We start from the raw sequence: 25,799 nt of genomic DNA, 5'->3' as shown, positions 1-25,799 counted from the left end.
ATCCTGTACATTACCAAAACAGCAGGAATGCCCTGTACCTTTCCAAAACAGTAGGAATGTCCTGTATATTACCAAAACAGTAGGACTGTCCTATAGATTACCAAAACAGTAGGAATGTCCTGTACATTACCAAAACAGTAGGAATGTCCTGTACCTTACCAAAACAGTAGGAATATCCTGTACATTACCAAAACAGTAGGAATGTCCTGTACCTTACCAAAACAGTAGGAATATCCTGTACATTACCAAAACAGTAGGAATGTCCTATAGATTACCAAAACAGTAGGAATGTCCTGTACCTTACCAAAACAGTAGGAATGTCCTATAGATTACCAAAACAGTAGGAATGTCCTATAGATTACCAAAACAGTAGGAATGTCCTGTACCTTACCAAAACAGTAGGAATATCCTGTACATTACCAAAACAGTAGGAATGTCCTATAGATTACCAAAACAGTAGGAATGTCCTGTACCTTACCAAAACAGTAGGAATGTCCTGTACCTTACCAAAACAGTAGGAATATCCTGTACATTACCAAAACAGTAGGAATGTCCTGTACCTTACCAAAACAGTAGGAATGTCCTGTACATTACCAAAACAGTAGGAATGTCCTGTACCTTACCAAAACAGTAGGAATGTCCTATAGATTACCAAAACAGTACGAATGTCCTATACTTTCCAACATCAACAGAAAGCTAATTTCCCATTCCATCTGAGATGTACCTACACCTGAGGGACTTGCTATAGAGATGCTAGTTAGATCCCTCATGTGTACACACCTCTCCAATGGCCTCACTGGCGCCATCCCACTACCGACACCAATGTAGCAAGACGTTGATACATACCTTACCAAACCAGTAAGAGTCTGGGATGGGGATGTGGTCGGTGCGGAACCGTTTGATCCTACGATTCCGGTAGAGAATAGACGTCAGGTCAGGAAAGTTCCGGTTCAAGTCTAGGTTCTGAGCGTTGGTGCGACCCACAGTCCAACCGTTGAGCTCGTGACCCTACACAAACACACAGAGGGTAAAGGTCGTGACCCTACACAAACACACAGACACACACAGAGGGTAAAGGTCGTGACCCTACACAAACACACAGACGTAGAAACACACACAGAGGGTAAAGGTCGTGACCCTAGACATGGTTCAACACCACACGACCCTGCAGGAGCGTGACGGGGAGGAGTGAAGAGTGAAGCATCATGGGTAATGGAAGACACGTCGATGAGAAGAATGTGATTGGACAGGATGAATATAAGAGGTCAGAAGTGTTTCATTGACCATGTGACCCGGAAGAGGGCCCAGAGATTTTCCCAGTCAAGTCACATGATCGTTCCCTATACAGGGCATCATTTAGGGACAGACTATGTAATCCGTCTGGAGAGAACAAGTTGTCCAGTAAACTTTTTTTATTTAAACCTTTACTTAACTAGACAAGTCAGTTAAGAACAAATTCTTATTTAAAGTGACGGCCTACACTGGCCAAACCTGGACGACGCTGGGTCAATTGTGCGCCGCCCTATGGGATTCCCCATCACAGCCGGTTGTGATATGGCCTGGATTCGAACCAGGGTGTCTGTAGTGACACTTCTGGGACTTTGATGCAGCGCCTTAGACGGCAGCGCCACCCGGGAGTCCTGTCAGTAGTTGGACAGGACATGACATGCTGTTTCTGTGAAGAAGATAGCCCAGAAATCCCTCGTTTGACAACATGATGATGAAGAGAATAGAGCTTCCCACTGCCAGCTGTTGGGGAGAACAACAACTAGACGTTCTATCTATTAAACACGTACTATTTGTAATTTTAAGAAAAACATTTTTGAGATTTCTATCAGTGTTATTTCTTCGACGTTAAACACAGTTACAAAAATAAATAAATGGCACTGCATTTCCATGACAACAGTCTTACTGACTGCTTTTTGTTGATTGGTTAAGGACACTATCACTCTGTCTCTCTGGTAGTGGGAGGGGCTGAACCAATAGGAGAGCTCAGGTAGATGATAGGCAGTTGGAAAAGAGGCAGGCTTAGAAAGAGAGTGCCCCAACACATGCTGTCACAGACGCTATATAATGGAGAAGATAGGAGGTGTGGCCTCTTTCTATCTCTACGCGGCGGTTGGTCGGACCCGGCTTAGACGTTTTTTATTTATTTGTGATTTACTTCCTGGTTGTGGTGTGGTTGTTGTTCCGGGTCGTTGCTATCCTCTACCTCGGCGGCCGCCAGCTCGTAACCGTCGGGGTTCATGGATGCCAGGATGTGGATGCGCGTGGTGTTTACGAGCGTCTGGATACGCTGGTTGCCAAGGAGATACTCGGAACACAGGTACTGGGCCAGGTAGAGCAGCAACTGACGACCCAGGACCTCGTTGCCATGCATGTTGCCAACCAACTTGATCTCTGGTTCCACTGAGGGGGGGGGGGATGGGGGAGTAAGGAGGGGGTGAGAAACACAGGAAAGGAATTGCTCAAGACAAAACCTGTGTCAAAGTTCATGTTAGAAGACACAGGAGGTACTCAACTAGCCCTGTACCAATAGGATTTAAGACACAGGAGGTACTCAACTAGCCCTGTACCAATAGGATTTAAAACACAGGAGATACTCAACTAGCCCTGTACCAATAGGATTTAAGACACAGGAGGTCCTCAACTAGCCCTGTACCAATAGGATTTAAGACACAGGAGGTCCTCAACTAGCCCTGTACCAATAGGATTTAAAACACAGGAGATCCTCAACTAGCCCTGTACCAATAGGATTTAAAACACAGGAGATACTCAACTAGCCCTGAACCAATAGGATTTAAAACACAGGAGATACTCAACTAGCCCTGTACCAATAGGATTTAAGACACAGGAGATACTCAACTAGCCCTGTACCAATAGGATTTAAGACACAGGAGATACTCAACTAGCCCTGTACCAATAGGATTTAAAACACAGGAGATACTCAACTAGCCCTGAACCAATGGGCTCCCTAGCTGACTTGCCTCATTGCTGTGCGTTTCAAACCCCAGAAATCATTACACACTCACGCAGTTCGTGCCCTCCGGGGTTGTCTGTGAACTCTATGGCCAGGAGGTCTTTCCCCTCTGTGCTGCGTCCGATACTGTAGATATATAGACACACAGATCAGTAGTTTATCCATCCCTGAGGGGATATTTCCTGTCAAAGTAAACAGCAGCAGAACACAGGCAGTACCTGTAGGTGCGGGAGATGTGAGAGCACTTGGCAGCAGTCCTCTTCAGAACGCTGTACATCTGGGCGTTGGAGTGGTATGTGAACTGAATGATGGTGGAAGGTTCGTCTGGAGACAGGTTGGAGAAAGCCACTTCCTGTCTGGCTGAGAGGGGGAGGGCAAAGGAGGAGGGAGGGGGGAGATAGGGAGGAAGGGGGTGGGAGAGAGATAGGGAGGAAGGGGGTGGGAGATTAGCTGAATTGATCATAACTGGTTTTCTGAAACACATTTTAAAACTTATTCGGGATCGGTGTCCCTTCCACGGGACGGTTGAGCTAACGTAGGCTAATGCGATTAGCATGAGGTTGTAAGTAACAAGAACATCTCCCATAACATAGACATATCTGATATGGGCAGAAAGCTTAAATTCTTGTTAATCTAACTGCACAGTCTAATCTACAGTAGCTATTACAGTGAAATAATACCATGCTATTGTTTGAGGAGAGTGCACAGTTTTGAACATGCAAAGTTATTAATAAACAAATTAGGCACAATTGGGCAGTCTTGATACAACATTTTAAACAGAAATGCAATGTTCATTGGATCAGTCTAAAACTTTGCACATACACTGCTGCCATCTAGGGGCCAAAATCTAAATTGCAGCTGGGCTGGAATAATACATTATGGCCTTTCTCTTGCATTTCAAAGATGATGATACATAAAAGATACAGAAGAACGGTTGGTTTTTTCTTTGTATTATCTTTTACCAGATCTGATGTGTTATACTCTCCTACAATCCTATCACATTTCCACAAACTTCAAAGTGTTTCCTTTCAAATGGTACCAATAATATGCATATCCTTGCTTCAGGTCCTGAGCTACAGGCAGGTAGATTTGGGTATGTCGTTTTAGGCGAAAATTTAAAAAAGGGGAGGACACACATTACGATTGCTCCGATGTTTCGTCCATGTCATGTTAAATTACTTGATAAGCTCTTTCAAATACATTTGTAATGTATTTAGGAACTAAAAATGCACTCCGTCCAAACTAGCTTTTCAGGTATTTGTGAATGCTAAGACAAGGTAGAATGTATGTTTAATGTGTAAAAATTATATTTGTGTTACAGTACAGTAAAAACTCTTATTTTGTAAGACAGGGTAGAATGCATGTTTAACATGTTAAAATTCAATTTGTGTTACAGTACATTAAAAACTCTTATTGTGTAATTATTGTATATTCAACAAGTTTTTTTTAACATGTAGAATTCCGGTAGGGCTACCTCTTAACGGGCGCCAGCGGGTCGTGACAGCCTTCCTGTTCGCTGGCGAAGAATCGGTCACAGTCTAGGAAGTAAGGCCACGCCATGTCGATGCCCTCGAACGGCGTGGCCACACCCCTTCCTCACCGCCTCACATGTACTGCGGCATGACTTTAGAAGAAGAAGAAGAAGAAGAAGAAGGGGGAAGAAGGAGAAGAAGAAGAAGCGGGGAATATGAGGAGGAGAAGCAGAATACTGTATTAATCCATACGAAATGGACACCCATCCTGTTTCCAACCCCTCTAGCACACACACCTTGACCTGTGAGAGGCTGGAACTAAATGTGTTAGCTGGGACACACCTTGACGGGTGCGAGGCTGGAACTAAATGTGCTAGCTGGGACACACCTTGACCGGTGAGAGGCTGGAACTAAATGTGCTAGCTGGGACACACCTTGACTGGTGAGAGGCTGGAACTAAATGTGCTAGCTGGGACACACCTTGACTGGTGAGAGGCTGGAACTAAATGTGCTAGCTGGGACACACCTTGACGGGTGCGAGGCTGGAACTAAATGTGCTAGCTGGGACACACCTTGACCGGTGAGAGGCTGGAACTAAATGTGCTAGCTGGGACACACCTTGACTGGTGAGAGGCTGGAACTAAATGTGCTAGCTGGGACACACCTTGAGGCTGGAACAAAATGTGCTAGCTGGGACACACCTTGACTGGTGCGAGGCTGGAACTAAATGTGCTAGCTGGGACACACCTTGACCGGTGCGATGCTGGAACTAAATGTGCTAGCTGGGACACACCTTGACCTGTGAGAGGCTGGAACTAAATGTGCTAGCTGGTACACACCTTGACGGGTGCGAGGCTGGAACTAAATGTGCTAGCTGGGACACACCTTGACCGGTGCGAGGCTGGAACTAAATGTGCTATCTGGGACACACCTTGACCGGTCAGAGGCTGGAACTAAATGTGCTAGCTGGGACACACCTTGACTGGTGAGAGGCTGGAACTAAATGTGCTATCTGGGACACACCTTGACCGGTGCGAGGCTGGAACTAAATGTGCTAGCTGGGACACACCTTGACCGGTCAGAGGCTGGAACTAAATGTGCTAGCTGGGACACACCTTGACTGGTGAGAGGCTGGAACTAAATGTGCTAGCTGGGACACACCTTGACCGGTCAGAGGCTGGAACTAAATGTGTTAGCTGGGACACACCTTGAGGCTGGAACTAAATGTGCTAGCTGGGACACACCTTGACGGGTGCGAGGCTGGAACTAAATGTGCTAGCTGAGACACACCTTGACGGGTGCGAGGCTGGAACTAAATGTGCTAGCTGGGACACACCTTGACTGGTGAGAGGCTGGAACTAAATGTGCTAGCTGGGACACACCTTAAACGGTGCGAGGCTGGAACTAAATGTGCTAGCTGGGACACACCTTGACCGGTGCGAGGCTGGAACTAAATGTGCTAGCTGGGACACACCTTGACCGGTCAGAGGCTGGAACTAAATGTGCTAGCTGGGACACACCTTGACTGGTGCGAGGCTGGAACTAAATGTGCTAGCTGGGACACACCTTGACGGGTGCGGGGTTGGGTAGGTCTTGGCAGCGCGGGGCGAGGACGGAGCACCCCAGCAGACGGATGTCAGGGGAACACTCCCCGTTGAGGAGACCATGGATCACAGAGAGGAGGAGGTACTCAGCTCCAGACTCCACCTCATGACGAGACCGCTGACCTAGAATGTTAGGGAAGATGGTCCTAGGAGACAGGAGATGAGCAATTGATCAATTGGTTGATTGGTCGATCGGTCGATCAGTCCGTCGTTTGAGTGGTCTGTTAATCTGTCAATCTGACGATCAGTCTGTTGAACAGTCAATCAATCAGGTCAATCAACCAATCAATTAATTAATCAATTAGTCAGTTAGTCAATCAATCTGTGAATCAGTCTGTCGATCAGTCAGGGAATCAGTCAAGTAGATGAGGACATATTGGTCATGTTTTTCTCAAACAAAGTGATTCTCTTTCATTTCCATGTGGGAAATATCTTCACCCTAGGGTAAGGGAGGGAACCCCCTATGGGCCCTGGTCAAAAGTACTGCACTACATAGGGAATAGTGTGCCACTTGGGATGCACACTGTGAGGGAAAAATTATGTATTCACCTTATTTGTTTGCTATGTAACAATGATTTACTTAACGAACAGTAAGGTATTTCTGTCCTGCTAATGCTGTGTTTTATGGTCTCCACTCTGCACCCTGCAGCTAGTCTGGGTGTTGAGGACATGGGTTCTACTAGAGAGAGCTTGAAGCTGACAAATGATTTGTGTTGGTGATAAAAACCTAAAAGTTAGCATTCTATAGACAATAGGTGGTGTGTGTGACTCCAGATAGAGAGAGCCTGGAAGAGTTAAGAGCAATGCCTCATCGTCTCATCCTCCAGGCATCTGGGAAACTAAGTAAAATACCATCCTGTGTAGATAACCAAGGTGGCTTATGGGAAGGTTAGAAGTGACTGACTAAGCAATCTTGGTATCAGCTATATAAAAACTGTGCATCGTCTGTAAAGGCTAGACTCTCAGTCTAACAGTCAGTGAAGACTGGTGGGCTGACGGTCTCATTGCTGCAATAATTAAATCGATATTAAAATAAAGATGATCGTTTGAAGAAATGACCAAGAACAAGTCTCTCTCGGTATTACATTTTCACAACAACACTCTGTCTATAGTAAGGGAGGATAACCTGAAGACTCACCTGGAGTAGTCCAGGTCGTTGCAGTAACCCAGGTTAATCTCTGAACACACTGCTGCAGTGGAGAGAGGAGGGAGGAGGGTTAGGGGTAAGAGGAGTAACCCAGGTTAATCTCTGAACACACTGCTGCAGTGGAGAGAGGAGGGAGGAGGGTTAGGGGTAAGAGGAGTAACCCAGGTTAATCTCTGAACACACTGCTGCAGTGGATAGAGGAGGGAGGAGGGTTAGGGGTAAGAGGAGTAACCCAGGTTAATCTCTGAACACACTGCTGCAGTGGAGAGAGGAGGGAGGAGGGTTAGGGGTAAGAAGAGGACACAACATTTTGGAACGTTCAGATAGAAATATGTTATGTAGAACAAACATGCTTATCTGACACGTAGAACTAGGAGTCATGTCGGCTGTAGTCATGGCATTTCTATCTGCATTGTTGGACAACGTTTGGCAACTGAACCTGGTCACACTTTACTGTCTACTTTGTTGATTAAATGATGTTATAGGACTTACTCAAGACCTAAGGGACTTTACCCAGCTAGCAGCACATTTGGATCCTTGGAAGTTGTGGGAAAGTACGTTTTTGGTTTCTCATTCGTTCTGGGAACGAAGACATAGGTTTCCTGACATGTAAAATGGAACATTTTGCCTGTTCTTGGAACATACATTTTTAGGTTGCAGGGAGGTTCTGAGAACGTTGCAGGGAGGTTCTGAGAACGTTGCAGGGAGGTTCTGAGAACGTTGCAGGGAGGTTCTGAGAACGTTGCAGTTAGGTTCATTTTAAAAGGCTGATTGATCATTAGAAACCCCTTTTGCAGTTAAGTTAGCCCAGCTGAAAACTGTTGTCCTATTTAAAGAAGCAATAAAACTGGCCTTCTTTAAACTAGTTGAGTATCTGGAGCATCAGCATTTGTGAGTTCGATTACGGGCTCAAAATGGCCAGAAACAAATAACTTTCTTCTGAAACTCGTCGGTCTATTCTTGTTCTGAGAAATGAAGGCTATTCCATGCGGGAAATTGCCAAGAAACTGAAGATCTCTTACAACGCTGTGTACTACTCCCTTCACAGAACAGCGCAAACTGGCTCTAACCAGAATAGAAAGAGGAGTGGGAGGCCCCGGTGCACAACTGAGCATGAGGACAAATACATTTGAGTGTCTAGTTTGAGAAACAGACACCTCACAGGTCCTCAACTGGCAGCTTCATTAAATAGTACCCGCAAAACACCAGTCTCAACGTCAACAGTGAAGAGGCGACTCCGGAATGCTGGCCTTCTAGGCAGAGTTCCTCTGTCCGGTGCCTGTGTTCTTTTGCCCATCATAATGTTTTCTTTTTATTGGCCAATCTGAGATATGGCTTTTTTATTTGCAACTCTGCCTAGAATGAATTTGTTTTTAAATATCATTCTCTGAACGTTACAATTTTTTTTTTTTTATTAACAGTACATATCTCTGTTATCTCCTGAAGTGATATCTATATAATTGTATTTTACATCATCCCAGACAGACAGGTGACCGTACAGAACATCCCCCCCACAGGTCCTAACTAATGTTCCTGCCCTCTCTGAGACTACGGAGGTGTTCCAAACGGCACCCTAGTCCCTATGGCCCCTGGGCAGAAGTAGTGCACTATATGGTCAACAGTCTGCCATTTGGGATGCACACAGACATCTATGTACAAGCTTGTTCCATCCTGCTACATTTGCATGTAAAGGAATTTGACTCTGTTAAAGGGTACTGCCAATAAACAACAAACAGAATATAGAGACAATAAACAGAATATACAGACAACAAACAGAACATACAGAACATACAGACAATAAACAGAATATACAGACAATAAACAGAATATACAGAACATACAGACAATAAACAGAACATACAGACAATAAACAGACTATACAGAACATACAGACAATAAACAGAACATACAGACAATAAACAGACTATATAGACAATAAACAGAATATACAGAATATACAGACAATAAACAGAACATACAGACAATAAACAGAACATACAGACAACAAACAGAATATATAGACAATAAACAGACTATACAGAACATACAGACAACAAACAGAATATACAGACAATAAACAGACTATACAGAACATACAGACAACAAACAGAATATACAGACAATAAACAGAATATACAGACAATAAACAGAATATATAGACAATAAACAGAATATATAGACAATAAACAGAACATACAGACAACAAACAGAATATATAGACAATAAACAGACTATACAGAACATACAGACAACAAACAGAATATACAGACAATAAACAGAATATACAGACAATAAACAGAATATATAGACAATAAACAGAACATACAGACAATAAACAGAACATACAGACAATAAACAGAACATACAGACAATAAACAGAATATACAGACAATAAACAGAACATACAGACAATAAACAGAACATACAGACAATAAACAGAATATACAGACAATAAACAGAACATACAGACAATAAACAGAACATACAGAACATACAGACAACATACAGAATATACAGACAATAAACAGAACATACAGAAAATACAGACAACATACAGAATATACAGACAATAAACAGAACATACAGACAATAAACAGAACATACAGACAATAAACAGAACATACAGACAATAAACAGAACATACAGAACATACAGACAACATACAGAATATACAGACAATAAACAGAATATACAGACAATAAACAGAATATACAGACAATAAACAGAACATACAGACAATAAACAGAATATACAGACAATAAACAGAACATACAGACAATAAACAGAACATACAGACAATAAACAGAACATACAGACAATAAACAGAACATACAGAACATACAGACAATAAACAGAATATACAGACATTAAACAGAACATACAGACAATAAACAGAACATACAGACAATAAACAGAATATACAGAATACAGACAACAAACAGAATATACAGAATAAAAATACAGACAATAAACAGAACATACAGACAATAAACAGAACATACAGAACATACAGACAACATACAGAATATACAGACAATAAACAGAATATACAGACAACATACAGAATATACAGACAACATACAGAATATACAGACAACATACAGAACATACAGACAATAAACAGAACATACAGACAATTAACAGAATATACAGACAACATACAGAATATACAGACAACATACAGAATATACAGACAACATACAGAATATACAGACAACAAACAGAATACACAGACAATAAACAGAATATACAGACATATACAGTTGAAGTCGGGAAGTTTACATACACCTTAGCCAAATACATTTAAACTCAGTTTTCACAATTCCTGACATTTAATCAGAGTAACAATTCCCCTTCTTAGGTCAGTTAGGATCACCACTTTATTTTAAGAATGTGAAATGTCAAAATAATAGTAGAGAGAATGATTTGTTTCAGATTTTATTTCATTCATCACATTCCCAGTGGGTAAGAAGTTTACATACACTCAGTTAGTATTTGGTAGCATTGCCTTTAAATTATTTAACTTGGGTCAAACGTTGCGGGTATCCTTCCACAAGTTTCCCCACAATAAGTTGGGTGAATTTTGGCCCATTCCTCCTGACAGAGCTGGTGTAACTGAGTCAGGTTTGTAGGACTCCTTGCTCGCACACGCTTTTTCAGTTCTGCCCACACACTTTCTATAGGATTGAGGTCAGGGCTTTGTGATGGCCACTCTAATACCTTGACTTTGTTGTCTTTAAGCCATTTTGCCACAACTTTGGAAGTATTCTTGGGGTCATTGTCCATTTGGAAGACCCACTTGTGACCAAGCTTCAACTTCCTGACTGATGTCTCGAGATGTTGCTTCAATATATCCACATCATTTTCCTGCCTCATGATGCCATCTATTTTGTGAAATGCACCAGTCTCTCCTGCCGCATAGCACCCACACAACATGATGCTGCCACCCTCTGTGCTTCATGGTTGGGATGGTGTTCTTTGGCTTGCAAGCCTCCCTCTTTTTCCTCCAAACATAACGATGGTCATTATGGCCAAAAAGTTATATTTTTGTTTCATCAAACCAGAGGACATTTCTCCAAAAAGTAATATCTTTGTCTCCATGTGCAGTTGCAAACCGTAGTCTGGCTTTTTTATGGCAGTTTTGGAGCAGCGGCTTCTTCCTTGCTGAGCGGCCTTTCAGGTTATGTCGATATAGGACTAATTTTACTGTGGATATAGATACTTTTGTACCTGTTTCCTCCAGCATCTTCACAAGGTCCTTTGCTGTTGTTCTGGGATTGATTTGCACTTTTCGCACCAAAGTACGTTCATCTCTAGGAGACAGAATGCGTCTCCTTCCTGAGCGGTATGACGGCTGCGTGGTCTCATGGTGTTTATACTTGCGTACTATTGTTTGTACAGATGAACGTGGTACCTTCAGGCATTTGGAAATTGCTCCCAAGGATGAACCAGACTTGGTGATGTCTACAATTTTTTTCTGAGGTCTTGGCTGATTTCTTTTGATTTTCCCATGATGTCAAGCAAAGAGGCACTGAGTTTGAAAGTAGGCCTTGAAATACATCCACAGGTACACCTCCAATTGACTCAAATTATGTGAATTAGCCTATCAGAAGCTTCTAAAGCCATGACATCATTTTCTGGAATTTTCCAAGCTGTTTAAAGGCACAGTCAACTTACTGTATGCAAACGTCTAACCCAGTGAAATTGTGATACATTGAATTATAAGTGAAATAATCTGTCTGTAAACAATTGTTGGAAAAATTACTTGTGTCATGCACAAAGTAGGTGTCCTAACCAACTTGCCAAAACTATAGTTTGTTAACAAGAAATTTGTGGAGTGGTTGAAAAACTAGTTTTAATGACTCCAACCTCAGTGTATGTAAACTTCCGACTCCAACTGTAGGTCTATTGACACAAATCCACATGTGGTATGTACACTATAAACACTGTAAGCTACAGTGCACTGCTATACGGTTGACATAGACTATCATACATAAGATATATTTTACAATCCATATTTACATTTATTTATTTTCTTATAAGAATAAAAACTTCAGTGAACCACTTACGTTTTTCTTCATCTGGACCGTTGTTGCATCTTCCTGCAAAATACAAAATACAGAACACATCATAACAGAAGTACATGTAGCCTACTGCAGTGGTTCTATAACCTCTCCTGGAGAACCCCCAGACTTTATGCAGCCTACTGCAGTGGTTCTATAACCTCTCCTGGAGAACCCCCAGACTTTATGTAACCTATTGCAGTGGTTCTCCAACCTCTCCTGGAGAACCCCCAGACTTTATGTAGACTACTGCAGTGGTTCTCCAACCTCTCCTGGAGAACCCCCAGACTTTATGTAGACTACTGCAGTGGTTCTCCAACCTCTCCTGGAGAACCCCCAGACTTTATGTAGACTACTGCAGTGGTTCTCCAACCTCTCCTGGAGAACCCCCAGACTTTATGTAACCTACTGCAGTGGTTCTATAACCTCTCCTGAAGAACCCCCAGACTTTATGTAACCTACTGCAGTGGTTCTATAACCTCTCCTGGAGAACCCCCAGACTTTATGTAACCTACTGCAGTGGTTCTATAACCTCTCCTGAAGAACCCCCAGACGTTATGTAGCCGACTGCAGTGGTTCTATAACCTCTCCTGGAGAACCCCCAGACCTTATGCAGCCTACTGCAGTGGTTCTCTAACCTCTCCTCGAAAACCCTCAGACTTTATTTAGCCTACTGCAGTGGTTCTCCAACATCTCCTGAAGAACCCCCAGACTTTATGTAACCTACTGCAGTGATATCCAGCATTTCCTGGAGAACCCCCAGACTTTATGTAGCCTACTGCAGTGGTTCTATAACCTCTCCCGGAGAACCCTCAGATTTTATGTAACCTACTGCAGTGGTTCTATAACCTCTCCTGAAGAACCCCCAGACTTTATGTAGACTACTGCAGTGGTTCCCCAACCTCTCCTGGAGAACCCCAGACTTTATGTAACCTACTGCAGTGGTTCTATAACCTCTCCTGGAGAACCCCCAGACTTTACTTAGCTTACTGCAGTGGTTCTCTAACATCTCCTTGAGAACCCCCAGACTTACCATGTACAGTGGGCCCCAAAATTACTGGCACCCCTGACTGGCAATGCACAAACAATACTTTTAAAAATATAAACAATATAATTATAGAGATTAACTCAATACCAACATGTGAGAAATACTGGACTTTATTAATGTTTCAATGGAACCAACCAAAATCATACAATTATTTAATACAAAATAAATTTAACCAAAATCAAGGTTTCATAATTATTGGCACTCCTCATTTAGTACTTAGTGCCACCACCTCTGGTAAGGATAACAGCATGGTATTTTCCTGTAATGTTTGACAAGGTTAAGGAACACATTTGGAGGGATTTTGTACCATTCCTCTATGCAGATCCTTTCAAGATCCTTCACATTCTTGGGTTTGCGCTTATCAACTGCCCTCTTCCACTCAGCCCACAGGTTTTTGTTTGGATTTAGGTCCAGCGACTGAGATGGCCAGGGCAGAACATTGATTTTGTTGTCACAGAATCATTTCTGTGTGGATCTTGAGGTATGTTTCGGGTCATTGTCTTGTTGGAAAGTCCACCTACGGCCAAGTCCCAGCCTTCTGGCAGAGGCAACCAGATTGTCAGCCAAAATTGCCTGATACTTGGTGGAATTAATTATACTATCAATCTTAACCAGTGCCTCTGGACCTCTGGAATTAAAACAGCCCCAAAACATCACTGACCCCCTCCATATTTCACCGTGGGTATGAGGTGCCTCTCCTTGTATGCATCTCTGTTTCGACTCCAAACATGCCGATGCTGTATCTGACCAAAACGTTACATTTTGGTCTCATCTGACCAGAGCACATTCTTCCAGTCATAATTTAAATGACGTTTGGCAAACTCCAAGCGCTGCGTCTGTGTCTTGGGGTCAGAAAGGGCTTTCTTCTGGCAACCCTTCCAAAGAGCCTGTGGTTGTGGAGGTGGCGTCTGATGGGGCTTTTTGAAACCTGGTGACCTCAAGACGCCACCAAGGCCTGCAATTCTTTCACGGTGATTCTTGGGGATTTTGTTGCTTCTCTCACCATCCTCCTCCCTATCCTGGGGGGGCAAAATGCATTTGCGTCCTCTATCCGTGAGGTTTTCAACTGTTCCATATCTTTTGAATGTTTTAATAATGGCCCTGACAGTGCTCAGTGATATATTCAATCGTTTGTGGATCTTCTTGTAGCCATTACCAGATTCATGAAGGTCTACGACCATCTGTCTCTTTTGAACTGCCAGATCTTTTGTTTTCATCATGGTGTTGGATGACAGCGGGACATTGCATGTGTGTGACCTCATTTTTATACCCTAGTGAAACAGGAAGTGATGTAATGGCTCAATATAGTTCCTTAAGACTTAGATAAACTTAAATAAGTGGAATTTAATTTGTGGTTTAATTTTGGTAGATGTTATTTACAATAATCTTTAAGGGTGCCATTAATTGTGAAACCTTGATTTGGAGGACATTGATTTTTAATTAAATCAATAAATGATTTTGGTTGGTTCCATTGAAACATTAATAAAGTACAGTATTTCTCACATGTTGGTATTTTGAGTTTATCTCTATAATTATATTGTTTATATTTGTTTAAGTATTGTTTGTGCATTGCCAGTCAAGGGTGCCAGTCATTTTGGAGCCCACTGTATTTGGCTAAGGTAAACTTCCGGCTTCAACTGTATTCACCCCCTTTGCTATGAAACCCCTAAATAAGATCTGGTACAACCTATTACCTTCAGAAGTCACATACTTAGTTAAATAAAGTCCACCTGTGTTCAATCTAAGTGTCACATGATCTCAGTATACGTACACCTGTTCTGAAAGGCCCCAGAGTCTGCAACACCACTAAGCAAGGGGCACCACCAAGCAAGCGGCACCATGAAGACCAAGGAGCTCTCCAAACAGGTCAGGGACAAAGTTGTGGAGAAGTACAGATCAGAGTTGGGTTATAAAAAAAAATCAGAAACTTTGAACATCCCACGGAGCACCATTAAATCCATTATTAAAAAATGGAAAGAATATGGCACCACAACAAACCTGCCAAGAGAGGGCCGCCCACCGAAACTCACGGACCAAGCAAGGAGGGCATTAATCAGAGAGGCAAAAAAGAGACCAAAGATAACCCTGAAGGAGCTGCAAAGCTCCACATCAGAGATTGTAGTACCTGTCCATGGGACTACTTTAAGCTGTACACCACACAAAGCTGGGCTTTATGGAAGAGTGGACAGAAAAAAGCCATTGCTTAAAGAAAAAAATAAGCAAACACGTTTGGTGTTCACCAAAAGGCATGTGGGAGATTCCCCAAACATATGGAAGAAGGTACTCTGGTCAGATGAGACTAAAATTGAGCTTTTTGGCCATCAAGGAAAACGCTATGTCTGGCGCAAACCCAACACCTCTCATCACCCCGAGAACACCATCCCCACAGTGAAGCATGGTGGTGGCAGCAGCATCATGCTGTGGGGATGTTTTTAATCTGCAGGAACTGGGAAACTGGTCAGAATTGAAGGAATGATGGATGGCGCTAAATACAAGGAAATTCTTGAGGGAAACCTGTTTCAGTCTTCCAGAGACTTGAGACTGGGACGTAGGTTCAGGTTCCAGCAGGACAATGACCCTAAGCATACTGCTAAAGCAACACTCGAGTAGTTTAAGGGGAAACATTTAAATGTCTTAGAATGGCCTAGTCAAAGCCCAGACCTCAATCCAATTGAGAATCTGTGATATGAGTTAAAGATTGCTGTACACCAGCGAAACCCATCCAACTTGAAGGAGTTGGAGCAGTTTTGCCTTGAAGAATGGGCAAAAATCCCAGTGGCTAGATGTGCCAAGCTTATAGAGAAATACCCCAAGAGACTTGCAGCTCTAATTGCTGCAAAACGTGGCTCTACAAAGTACTGACTTTGGGAGGGTGAATAGTTATCCACGCCAAATTTTTCTGTTTTTTTTGTCTTATTTTTTGTTTGTTTCACAATAAAAAAATATGTTGCATCTTCAAAGCGGTAGGCATGTTGTGTCAATCAAATGATACAAACCACCCAAAAAATCTATTTTAATTCCAGGTTGTAAGGCAACAAAATAGGAAAAATGCCAAGGGGGGTGAATACTTTCGCAAGCCACTGGATAGAACGTCAGACACCAACACAGACGAAGCATCGACATCTGTGGTGACATTTACTTTGACATTTTTTATAGAATTATATTGCACTTATAATCGGATACTGTGGGTTGGACTCAAAATACTATTAATCTGACTTGAAATACTATTAACCTGACTTGAAATACTAGTAACCTGACTTGATATACTAGTAACCTGACTTGAAATACTAGTAACCTGACTTGAAATACTATTAACCTGACTTGAAATACTATTAACCTGACTTGAAATACTATTAACCTGACTTGAAATACTAGTAACCTGACTTGATATACTAGTAACCTGACTTGAAATACTAGTAACCTGACTTGAAATACTATTAACCTGACTTGAAATACTATTAACCTGACTTGAAATACTATTAACCTGACTTGAAATACTAGTAACCTGACTTGATATACTAGTAACCTGACTTGAAATACTAGTAACCTGACTTGAAATACTATTAACCTGACTTGAAATACTAGTAACCTGACTTGAAATACTAGTAACCTGACTTGAAATACTAGTAACCTGACTTGAAATACTAGTAACCTGACTTGAAATACTAGTAACCTGACTTGAAATACTAGTAACCTGACTTGAAATTCTAGTAACCTGACTTGAAATACTAGTAACCTGATTTGAAATACTAGTAACCTGACATGAAATACTATTAACCTGACTTGAAATACTATTAACCTGACTTGAAATACTAGTAACCTAACTTGAAATACTCATATTGAGTTTGAGTAAATGTTTTATTTTTAAAGGGACAGTGCATATTAACGTTTCTATACAGAAACCCAGCCTATAAAACCCCAAACAGCAAGCCATGCAGAAGTAGAAGCACTGAGTAGCTAATCTGGATAGATCGCGAGGCTGTAGCAAACAAACACTATCCACTTTTATAAAAAAATCACATGAAGAAAAAAAAAAGACAATTGTCTCAGAAATGACCTCGTGGCTTACTTCAAAAGCTCCATGATGCATAACCAGTCATGAAGATGATGAATGAATACTTTACCCGAAGCGTCCTCTCCAGGCTCGCAGAACTGTTGAGGGGCACACCAGCATATCGACAGGACATTGAAGAGGGTAAAAACGGTTAAAAACGTCTTGTATTCCGTTGCATCCATAGTGATGTGGCAGGATTGGTACAGAGTGGAACAGGTCTGCTATACACTCTGTAATTACACTACACTACTTCCCACAGATTAAATTCCTCTGTCTCTCTCTCCTTCCTCCCACAGATGAAAAAGTTCTCTCTCTCTCTCTCTCTCTCTCTTTCTCCTACCTCTCACAGATGAAAACGTTTTCTTCTCTCTCTCTCTCTCTCTCTCTCTCTCTCTCTCTCTCTCTCTCTCTCTCTCATTCGCTCTCATTTGCTCTCATTCGCTCTCTCTCTCTCATTCTCTCTCTGTCTCTCTGTCTCTCTCCTACCTTCCACAGTTGAAAAACGTTTCTTTTCTCCCTCTCTCCCTCTCCCCTTGAACCCCCACAGCCAGGAAAATCAAGAGAATACTCTTCCAGTAGATCATATTACAGAAGACATCCAGGGTGTGTGTGTGTGTGTGTGTGTGTGTGTGTGTGTGTGTGTGTGTGTGTGTGTGTGTGTGTGTGTGTGTGTGTGTGTGTGTGTGTGTGTGTGTGTGTGTGTGTGTGTGTGTGTGTGTGTGTGTGTGTGTGTGTGTGTGTGTGTGTGTGTGTGTGTGTGTGTGTGTGTGTGTGTGTGTGTGTTGGCGGAGAAAAGAAACATGTCCTTACTGTGTGTGTTGAACGGGTGGATTAAATGTAAAGATCTCTTGGTTTATACTTTGTGACGTCAGAGAGAAGCGTCTCTTATTACTGGAAGCTGTCTGAGGAATTTCAGGTCTGTTTGTGCATGGTGTGTGTGTGTGCATAGTGTGTGTGTGTGTGTGTGTGTGTGTGTGTGTGTGTGTGTGTGCATGGTGTGTGTGTGTGTGTGTGCATGGTGTGTATCTCAGTGTGTTGGCAGTATATCTAGTCCCCAGAGAGTTTGTCCAGGAGACAGACGGATGGTGGCGCCCCTCCTCGGCCGGGCGGAGCTCGGCGGTCGTCGTCGCCCGGCCTACTAGCTACCATCGATCCCTTTTTGTTTCACTTTCGTTTGGTTAGGTCTAGGTAGGCACACACCTGTTTTGGGTTAGTCATTAGTAAGGGGGGTTATTTAGGTTAGCGTAGGATGTATGTGGTTGTACGTGATTGTGTTGCTTGTCCGGGTTTTGTGTGTTCGTAAGAACGTGTATTTAGTTTTTCCTTCTGCCAGTGGTTTCTTTTATTTTGTGTACACCACCGCAGAATCGTTCAGGGCTGCGCCCCTATACCTTGTCGACCACGTACAGTGCTTCAAATAAAGAAGGGTGGTCACGAACTCTCTCTGTCTCCTGCGCCTGACTCTACCTCTCCTGTTGTTCCTCGAGCCAGCCCGTGACAGAAATCACGTACCGTAACTAAATGGAGTCAGCAGGAGCTTCAGCGCCAGCCATGTCCATGGAGGAAACCGTAGACCAACACTCCACCCTGCTCCACCGGCTGGGGAACGCCATGGATCAGGTGTTGGCGCGTCTGGAGAGCTGGGACCGACGCGCTCTCGGCCCCCTGAACGCGGCAGGCCAACAGCCTGCGCCCCACCAGCACCCACAGCACCCAGTACCAGTGGGGTGAAACTCGCTCCCCCAGGGAGTACGATGGAACGGCCGCTGGGTGTAAGGGGCTTCTTGCTCCAGTTGGAGTTATACCTGGCGACCGTTCGTCCCTCTCCCTCGGGGAGGAGAGCGTCAGCGTCCTCGTCTCCTGTCTCACGGGTAAGGCCCTGGAATGGGCAAACGCCGTGTGGGACAGTCCGGACTCAGCCAGGGACAACTACCCAGAGTTCACCCGCCGCTTTCGGGCAGTATTCGATCATCCCCGGAGGGGAGAGCGGCGGGTGAGCGGCTGTTTCACCTGAGGCAGGAGACGAGGAGCGCGCAGGACTTCGCTCTCGAGTTCCGGACCCTGGCCGCGGGAGCAGGGTGGAATGAGAGGGCCCTTATAGATCACTACCGTTGTAGTTTGAGGGAGGACGTCCGCCGGGAATTAGCCTGTCGGGACACGACCCACACACTGGACCAACTGGTGGATCTGTCCATCCGACTGGACAATCTGCTGGCCGCCCGCGGACGTCCGACCCGGGCCCTGCTCATTCCACCCTCCAGTCCTCCTGCTCCCACGCCTATGGAGATAGGGGGCAGCAGCCAGGAAGACTGGAGGGGGAGGTCGCTCCTGCACCTCATGTGGTCGCAGAGGGCACACTGTGGACCGGTGCTGGGGAGACTCCCCTAGGAGTCCAGAGGGCAGGCAGAGCGCTCCTTTGACACCTCAGGTGAGTCAGCACCAGCCTCACCCAGAGCCCCTGTCCGTCACATGTATGTGTCAGTGTCCTTTCCTTGTTTCTCCCCTCACTCCCGGTTTAAGGCGCTAGTCGATTCAGGCGCAGCAGGGAGTTTTATGGACCGTGGGGTCGCGGCTAAGTTAGGGATTCCCCTGGTCCAGTTGGACCAACCCTTCCCCGTGCACGCCCTAGACAGTCGACCACTAGGGTCAGGGCTGGTCAGGGAGGTCACTGTGCCTCTGGTCATGGTAATGCGGGGGTCATGAGGAATGGATTAGTCTTTTCCTCATCGATTCCCCAGCATTTCCAGTGGTTCTAGGGATTCCCTGGCTAGCCACTCACAACCCTAAGATTTCGTGGGGACAGAGGGCTCTTAAGGGGTGGTCAAATGAGTGCTCGGGCAGGTGCATAGGAGTTTCCATCGGTGCGACTACGGTGGAGAGTCCAGACCAAGTATCCACCGTGCACATTCCCTCAGAGTATGCCGATTTGGCTATCGCCTTCAGTAAAACGAAGGCGACCCAATTACCACCTCATCGACGAGGAGACTGTGCGATAAACCTCCAGGTGGGCGCTGCCCTTCCTCGTAGTCACGTTTATCCCCTGTCTCAGGAGGAAACAGCGGCTATGGAGACATACGTCACTGAGTCCTTGAGGCAGGGATACATTCGGCCATCTCACTCACCCGTCTCCTCGAGCTTCTTTTTCGTGAAGAAGAAGGAGGGAGGTCTGCGCCCGTGCATTGACTATAGAGGTCTAAATGCCATCACAGTGGGTTTCAGTTACCCACTACCTCTCATCGCCTCGGCGATGGAGTCATTTCACGGGGCGCGCTTCTTCACGAAATTGGATCTCAGGAGCGCATATAATCTGGTGCGTATCCGAGGAGGGGACGAGTGGAAAACGGCATTTAGTACCACATCTGGCCATTATGAGTACCTCGTCATGCCGTATGGGTTAAAGAATGCTCCCGCAGTCTTTCAATCCTTTGTGGATGAGATTCTACGGGACCTGCTCGGTCAGGGTGTAGTGGTGTACATCGATGACATTCTGGTCTACTCCACTACACGCGCCGAGCATGTGTCTCTGGTGCGTAAAGTGCTTGGGCGACTGGTGGAGCATGACCTATACGTCAAGGCTGAGAAATGTGAGTTTTCCAAACCAGCCGTCTCTTTCTTGGGGTATCGCATTTCCTCATCAGGGGTAGTGATGGAATGTGACCGCGTTTCAGCCGTGCGTATTGGCCGACTCCCACCACGGTGAAGGAGGTGCAGCGGTTTTTGGGATTTGCCAATTACTACCGGAGGTTTATCCGGGGCTTTGGTCAGGTGGCGGCTCCCATTACCTCACTGTTGAAGGGGGGCCCGGTGCGGTTGCAGTGGTCCGCCGGAGGCGGACAGGGCCTTTAGTCGTCTGAAGGTTTTGTTCACCGACGCTCCGGTGCTGGCGCACCCGGACCCCTCTTTGCCCTTCATAGTGGAGGTGGACGCGTCCGAGGCTGGGGTAGGGGCCGTGCTGTCCCAGCGCTCGGGCGCCCCCAAAGCTCCGCCCCTGCGCCTTCTTCTCTAGGAAGTTGAGTCCGGCGGAGCGTAACTATGATGTGGGGGACAGGGAGCTGTTGGCTGTGGTCAGAGCCCTGAAGGTGTGGAGACATTGGCTTGAGGGGGCACGTCACCCTTTTCTCATCTGGACTGACCACCGCAATCTGGAGTACATCCGGGCGGCGAGGAGACTGAACCCGCGTCAAGCCAGGTGGGCGATGTTCTTTACGAGATTTCGGTTTAACATCTCGTATATCCCAGGTTCCCGGAACACTAAGGCCGACGCACTGTCTCGTCTCCATGACGCCGAGGAACGGTCCACCGATCCCACTCCCATACTTCCAGCCTCCTGCCTGGTGGCACCGGTGGTCTGGGAGGTGGACGCGGACATCGAGCGGGCGTTACGGACGGAGCCTACTCCTCCGCAGTGTCCAGTGGGTCGTAAGTACGTTCCGCTCGATGTTCGCGATCGGCTGATTCGGTGGGCTCACACGCTTCCCCTCCTCGGGTCACCCAGGGGTTGAGCGGACAGTGCGTGGTCTTAGTGGGAGATACTGGTGGCCCACCTTGGTGAGGGACGTGAGGCACTATGTCTCCTCCTGTTCGGTGTGCGCTCAGAGTAAGGCTCCCAGGCACCTGCCTAGAGGGAAATTACAACCCCTCCCGGTTCCACAACGACCATGGTCCCACCTGGCGGTGGATTTCTTGACCGATCTCCCGCCGTCTCAGGGCAACACTACGATCCTGGTCGTTGTGGACCGGTTTTCTAAGTCCTGCCGTCTGCTTCCGTTACCCGGTCTTCCTACGGCCCTGCAGACCGCAGAAGCCTTATTCACCCACGTCTTCCGGCACTACGGGGTGCCCGAGGATATCGTCTCAGATCGAGGCCCCCAGTTCACGTCCAGAGTGTGGCGGGCGTTTATGGAGCGACTGGGGGTTTCGGTCAGTCTGACCTCGGGGTTTCACCCCGAAAGTAATGGGCAGGTGGAAAGGGTAAACCAGGAGGTGGGCAGGTTCCTGCGGTCCTACTGCCAGGACCGGCCAGGGGAGTGGGCAAGGTTCGTGCCATGGGCCGAAATGGCTCAGAACTCTTTGCGCCACTCCTCCACCAACATATCACCATTCCAATGTGTGTTGGGTTATCAGCCGGTCCTGGGGCCATGGCATCAGAGCCAGACGGAGGCCCCTGCGGTGGAGGAATGGGTTCAGCGCTCAAGGGAGACCTGGAACGCTGTGCAGGAATCCCTGGAACGAACCAGGGTACGACAAAAAGCGAGCGCTGACCGGCACCGCAGCGAGGCCCCGGTGTTCACCCCAGGGGAGAGAGTCTGGCTCTCGACCCGGAACCTGCCCCTCCGCCTGCCCTGCCGGAAGCTGGGTCCGCGGTTTGTGGGGCCATTTAAAGTCCTGAGGAGAATAAACGAGGTGTGTTACAGATTACAACTTCCTTCTTATTATCGCATTAACCCCTCGTTTCATGTGTCTCTCCTCAGGCCGGTGGTAGCTGGTCCGCTGCAGGAAAATGAGGTACGGGAGGTCCCTCCACCCCCCTGGACATCGGGGGCCCCGGCGTACACAGTCCGGTCCATCTTGGACTCCAGACGCCGGGCGAGGGGCCTGCAGTACCTCGTGGACTGGGAGGGGTACGGCCCGGAGGAGAGGTGCTGGGTACCGGTGGAGGACATACTGGACCCAGCGCTCATCCGGGGAGTTCCACAGCCTCCATCCGGATCGCCCTGCGCCTCGCCCTCCGGGCGTCCTCGAGGCCCGGCGTCGGGCGCTGCGGGAGCCGCGCGTCAGGGGGAGTACTGTCACGACAGTGACGGATGGTGGCGCCCCTCCTCGGCCGGGCGGAGCTCGGCGGTCGTCGTCGCCGGCCTACTAGCTACCATCGATCCCTTTTTGTTTCACTTTCGTTTGGTTAGGTCTAGGTAGGCACACACCTGTTTTGGGTTAGTCATTAGTAAGGGGGGTTATTTAGGTTAGCGTAGGATGTATGTGGTTGTACGTGATTGTGTTGCTTGTCCGGGTTTTGTGTGTTCGTAAGAACGTGTATTTAGTTTTTCCTTCTGCCAGTGGTTTCTTTTATTTTGTGTACACCACCGCAGAATCGTTCAGGGCTGCGCCCCTATACCTTGTCGACCACGTACAGTGCTTCAAATAAAGAAGGGTGGTCACGAACTCTCTCTGTCTCCTGCGCCTGACTCTACCTCTCCTGTTGTTCCTCGAGCCAGCCCGTGACAGTCCAGGAGACAGCGGAACTTAAAATGGAAAACCACAATAAAAGTCTGTCCCTGCATCCCCCAATGACACTACCAGCCAGGTTAAATAAAACATTAAATAAAAACTAACTTTTAACCTCTTCATTTTCTGGTTTCTTACAACCTCATGCTAATCGCATTAGCCTACGTTAGCTCAACCGTCCAGAAGTAGTAGTTTTAACCACTCGGTATTTAAATGAATAAAACTTAAATCTATGTTTACTTTCACTTCACACACAGACGTTTAGCCCCCTCCAGTCTGAAACGTTTGACTCTGAAGTGGGACCGTGATACCTTGTTGGTCCTATATAGTGCACTACTTTAGACCAGGGCCCATAGGGAATAGGGTGCACTACTTTAGACCAGGGCCCATAGGGAATAGGATGCACTACTTTTGACCAGGGCCCATAGGGAATATGTAGGGTTTAGTGTTCCGTTTGGGATGCTGCCTTAGTCATCACAGAATATCATCTAAATTATTATTATTATTATTCTTTTTACGGTTAATAAATAACTACTGAAACAATTTTACAATCATGTCTTTATCATACTAAAGTTCACTCTGCCTGCAAACACAGTCACTGTCAATACAACTCAATGTAAAACTAGTGTCCATTGATAACAGCTCTGAAGACCCTCTCCTCTATTAAACAGGCTAATAAAAACACAGCCATTGTTGCCAGGAATGTGAGGTATGTTACTCAGGGAGCCTTCTGAGGTATGGAGGGATACCTTAAGGAAACATACATAGAAACACACACACACACACACACACCGAGCACACACACACACACACATTCCAAGTTGGTATGCACAATTTCTCCACCGCGGGGGAAAACACAGGGGACTTCTCAGACTGTAGAAACAGCCTGCATGTTGCTTTATGAGAGCAGCTCACACTACTACTGGGTTACAATTAGACTGTAAGGCTCGTATGAATGTCCTGCTTAACTCTTATGGATCCCTTCATGCGCCTCCCTTTAGCGGGATTGATTTGACAACATCCAGTGAAATTGTAATGCGCCAAATTTAAACTACAGGAATATCAATATTCAACATTCACGAAATATATATTTGTAATATATCAAAATAAAGCTTAACTTCTTGTTAATCCAGCCGCTGTGTCAGATTTAAAAAGGCTTTATGGCGAAAGCAGACCACGCGATTATCTGAGGACAGTGCCCCGCATACAAACACATGAAAATCAGATTTCAACTAGGCAGGTGCGCGACAAAAGTCAGAAATAGTGATATAATTAATGCCTTACCTTTTGAAGATCTTCTTCTGTTGGCACTCCAAAATGTCCCAGAAACATCACAAATGGTCCTTTTGTTCGATATTGTCCTTCTTTATGTCCCAAAAATGTTCATTTATTTGGCGCGTTTCATTCAGAAATACACCAGTTTCAACTCGCCCAACATGCCTACAAAGTATCTAATAAGTTACCTGTAAACTTAGTCCAAACATTTCAAACAACTTTCTGTTCAAATAATTGTATATCTTGATGATAATAATCAATAATCAATACGCCTTGACTAATGCCCAAGGTTTGTAAGACAATGGGTTAAATAATTAGGCAAGGACTCAGCTTTCTGCAAAAGGTTTCTGTAGCTTTATTCAGAGAACGTTCTGAGGTCAAGATAACAAAACAGTCATTATATAGTTTCTTGCTTACTTACGCACATGCATTTACACACAAACTGTTGGTGAACTACATCCCCCATTGACTTCCCAAAATGTTTATCACTATCCAGCTCAGCCTGTTCCTTTCCCTCAAGGTTAGGAACCCCTTGAAGTTTCTACTCCCTTTACCATCTGGCCCCTGCCCTCTTGGGCCCACTACATACTCACATACATTTCTCTCCCTCTCCAGCCTCTACTAGACTTTCTGGGACTAATCGATCATTACATTGATTATTTATTAACCATACTACATGACTTATAATTCATAATGGTTTATTGATTCATTTACCTTTATTAGATAATTCTCTTATCACTTTCCTAATCCAACCTCAGGTAAAAACGTAAATAATCGATCAAATTTAAGACGGAATAAACTGTTTCTAATACCGGATAAAAACAACGTGAAGCGCGTTCCAGTTCACGCGCACCAAAACAGTGGAGTCCACCTGGAGTGACACTTACAATGAATAGCACTACTTCCTCATTTCTTAAAAGAAAAACATCAACCA

The 25,799-nt window shown here is 45.3% G+C and overlaps 1 protein-coding gene across 1 annotated transcript in view; it reads right to left on the bottom strand.

The window, feature by feature from the left end:
* Positions 1 to 17,729, bottom strand: part of LOC106602098 (carboxypeptidase Z) — a 30,296-nt gene extending 12,567 nt beyond the window's left edge. Inside the window, 10 exon segments of the mRNA XM_045723068.1 lie at positions 847 to 1,008; positions 2,213 to 2,409; positions 3,033 to 3,106; positions 3,199 to 3,336; positions 4,455 to 4,555; positions 4,557 to 4,604; positions 6,025 to 6,202; positions 7,195 to 7,246; positions 12,273 to 12,305; positions 17,439 to 17,729. Coding sequence (XP_045579024.1) covers positions 847 to 1,008; positions 2,213 to 2,409; positions 3,033 to 3,106; positions 3,199 to 3,336; positions 4,455 to 4,555; positions 4,557 to 4,604; positions 6,025 to 6,202; positions 7,195 to 7,246; positions 12,273 to 12,305; positions 17,439 to 17,550 — 1,095 coding nt within the window. The 5' untranslated portion in view covers positions 17,551 to 17,729.
* Between the last annotated feature and the right edge of the window lie 8,070 nt (positions 17,730 to 25,799).

This window comes from Salmo salar, chromosome ssa08 (assembly GCF_905237065.1).
Source record: "Salmo salar chromosome ssa08, Ssal_v3.1, whole genome shotgun sequence".
Lineage (NCBI taxonomy): Eukaryota > Metazoa > Chordata > Actinopteri > Salmoniformes > Salmonidae > Salmo > Salmo salar.
Note: the sequence above shows the minus strand (reverse complement) of the source record. Positions and strands in the feature narration are given on the sequence as shown.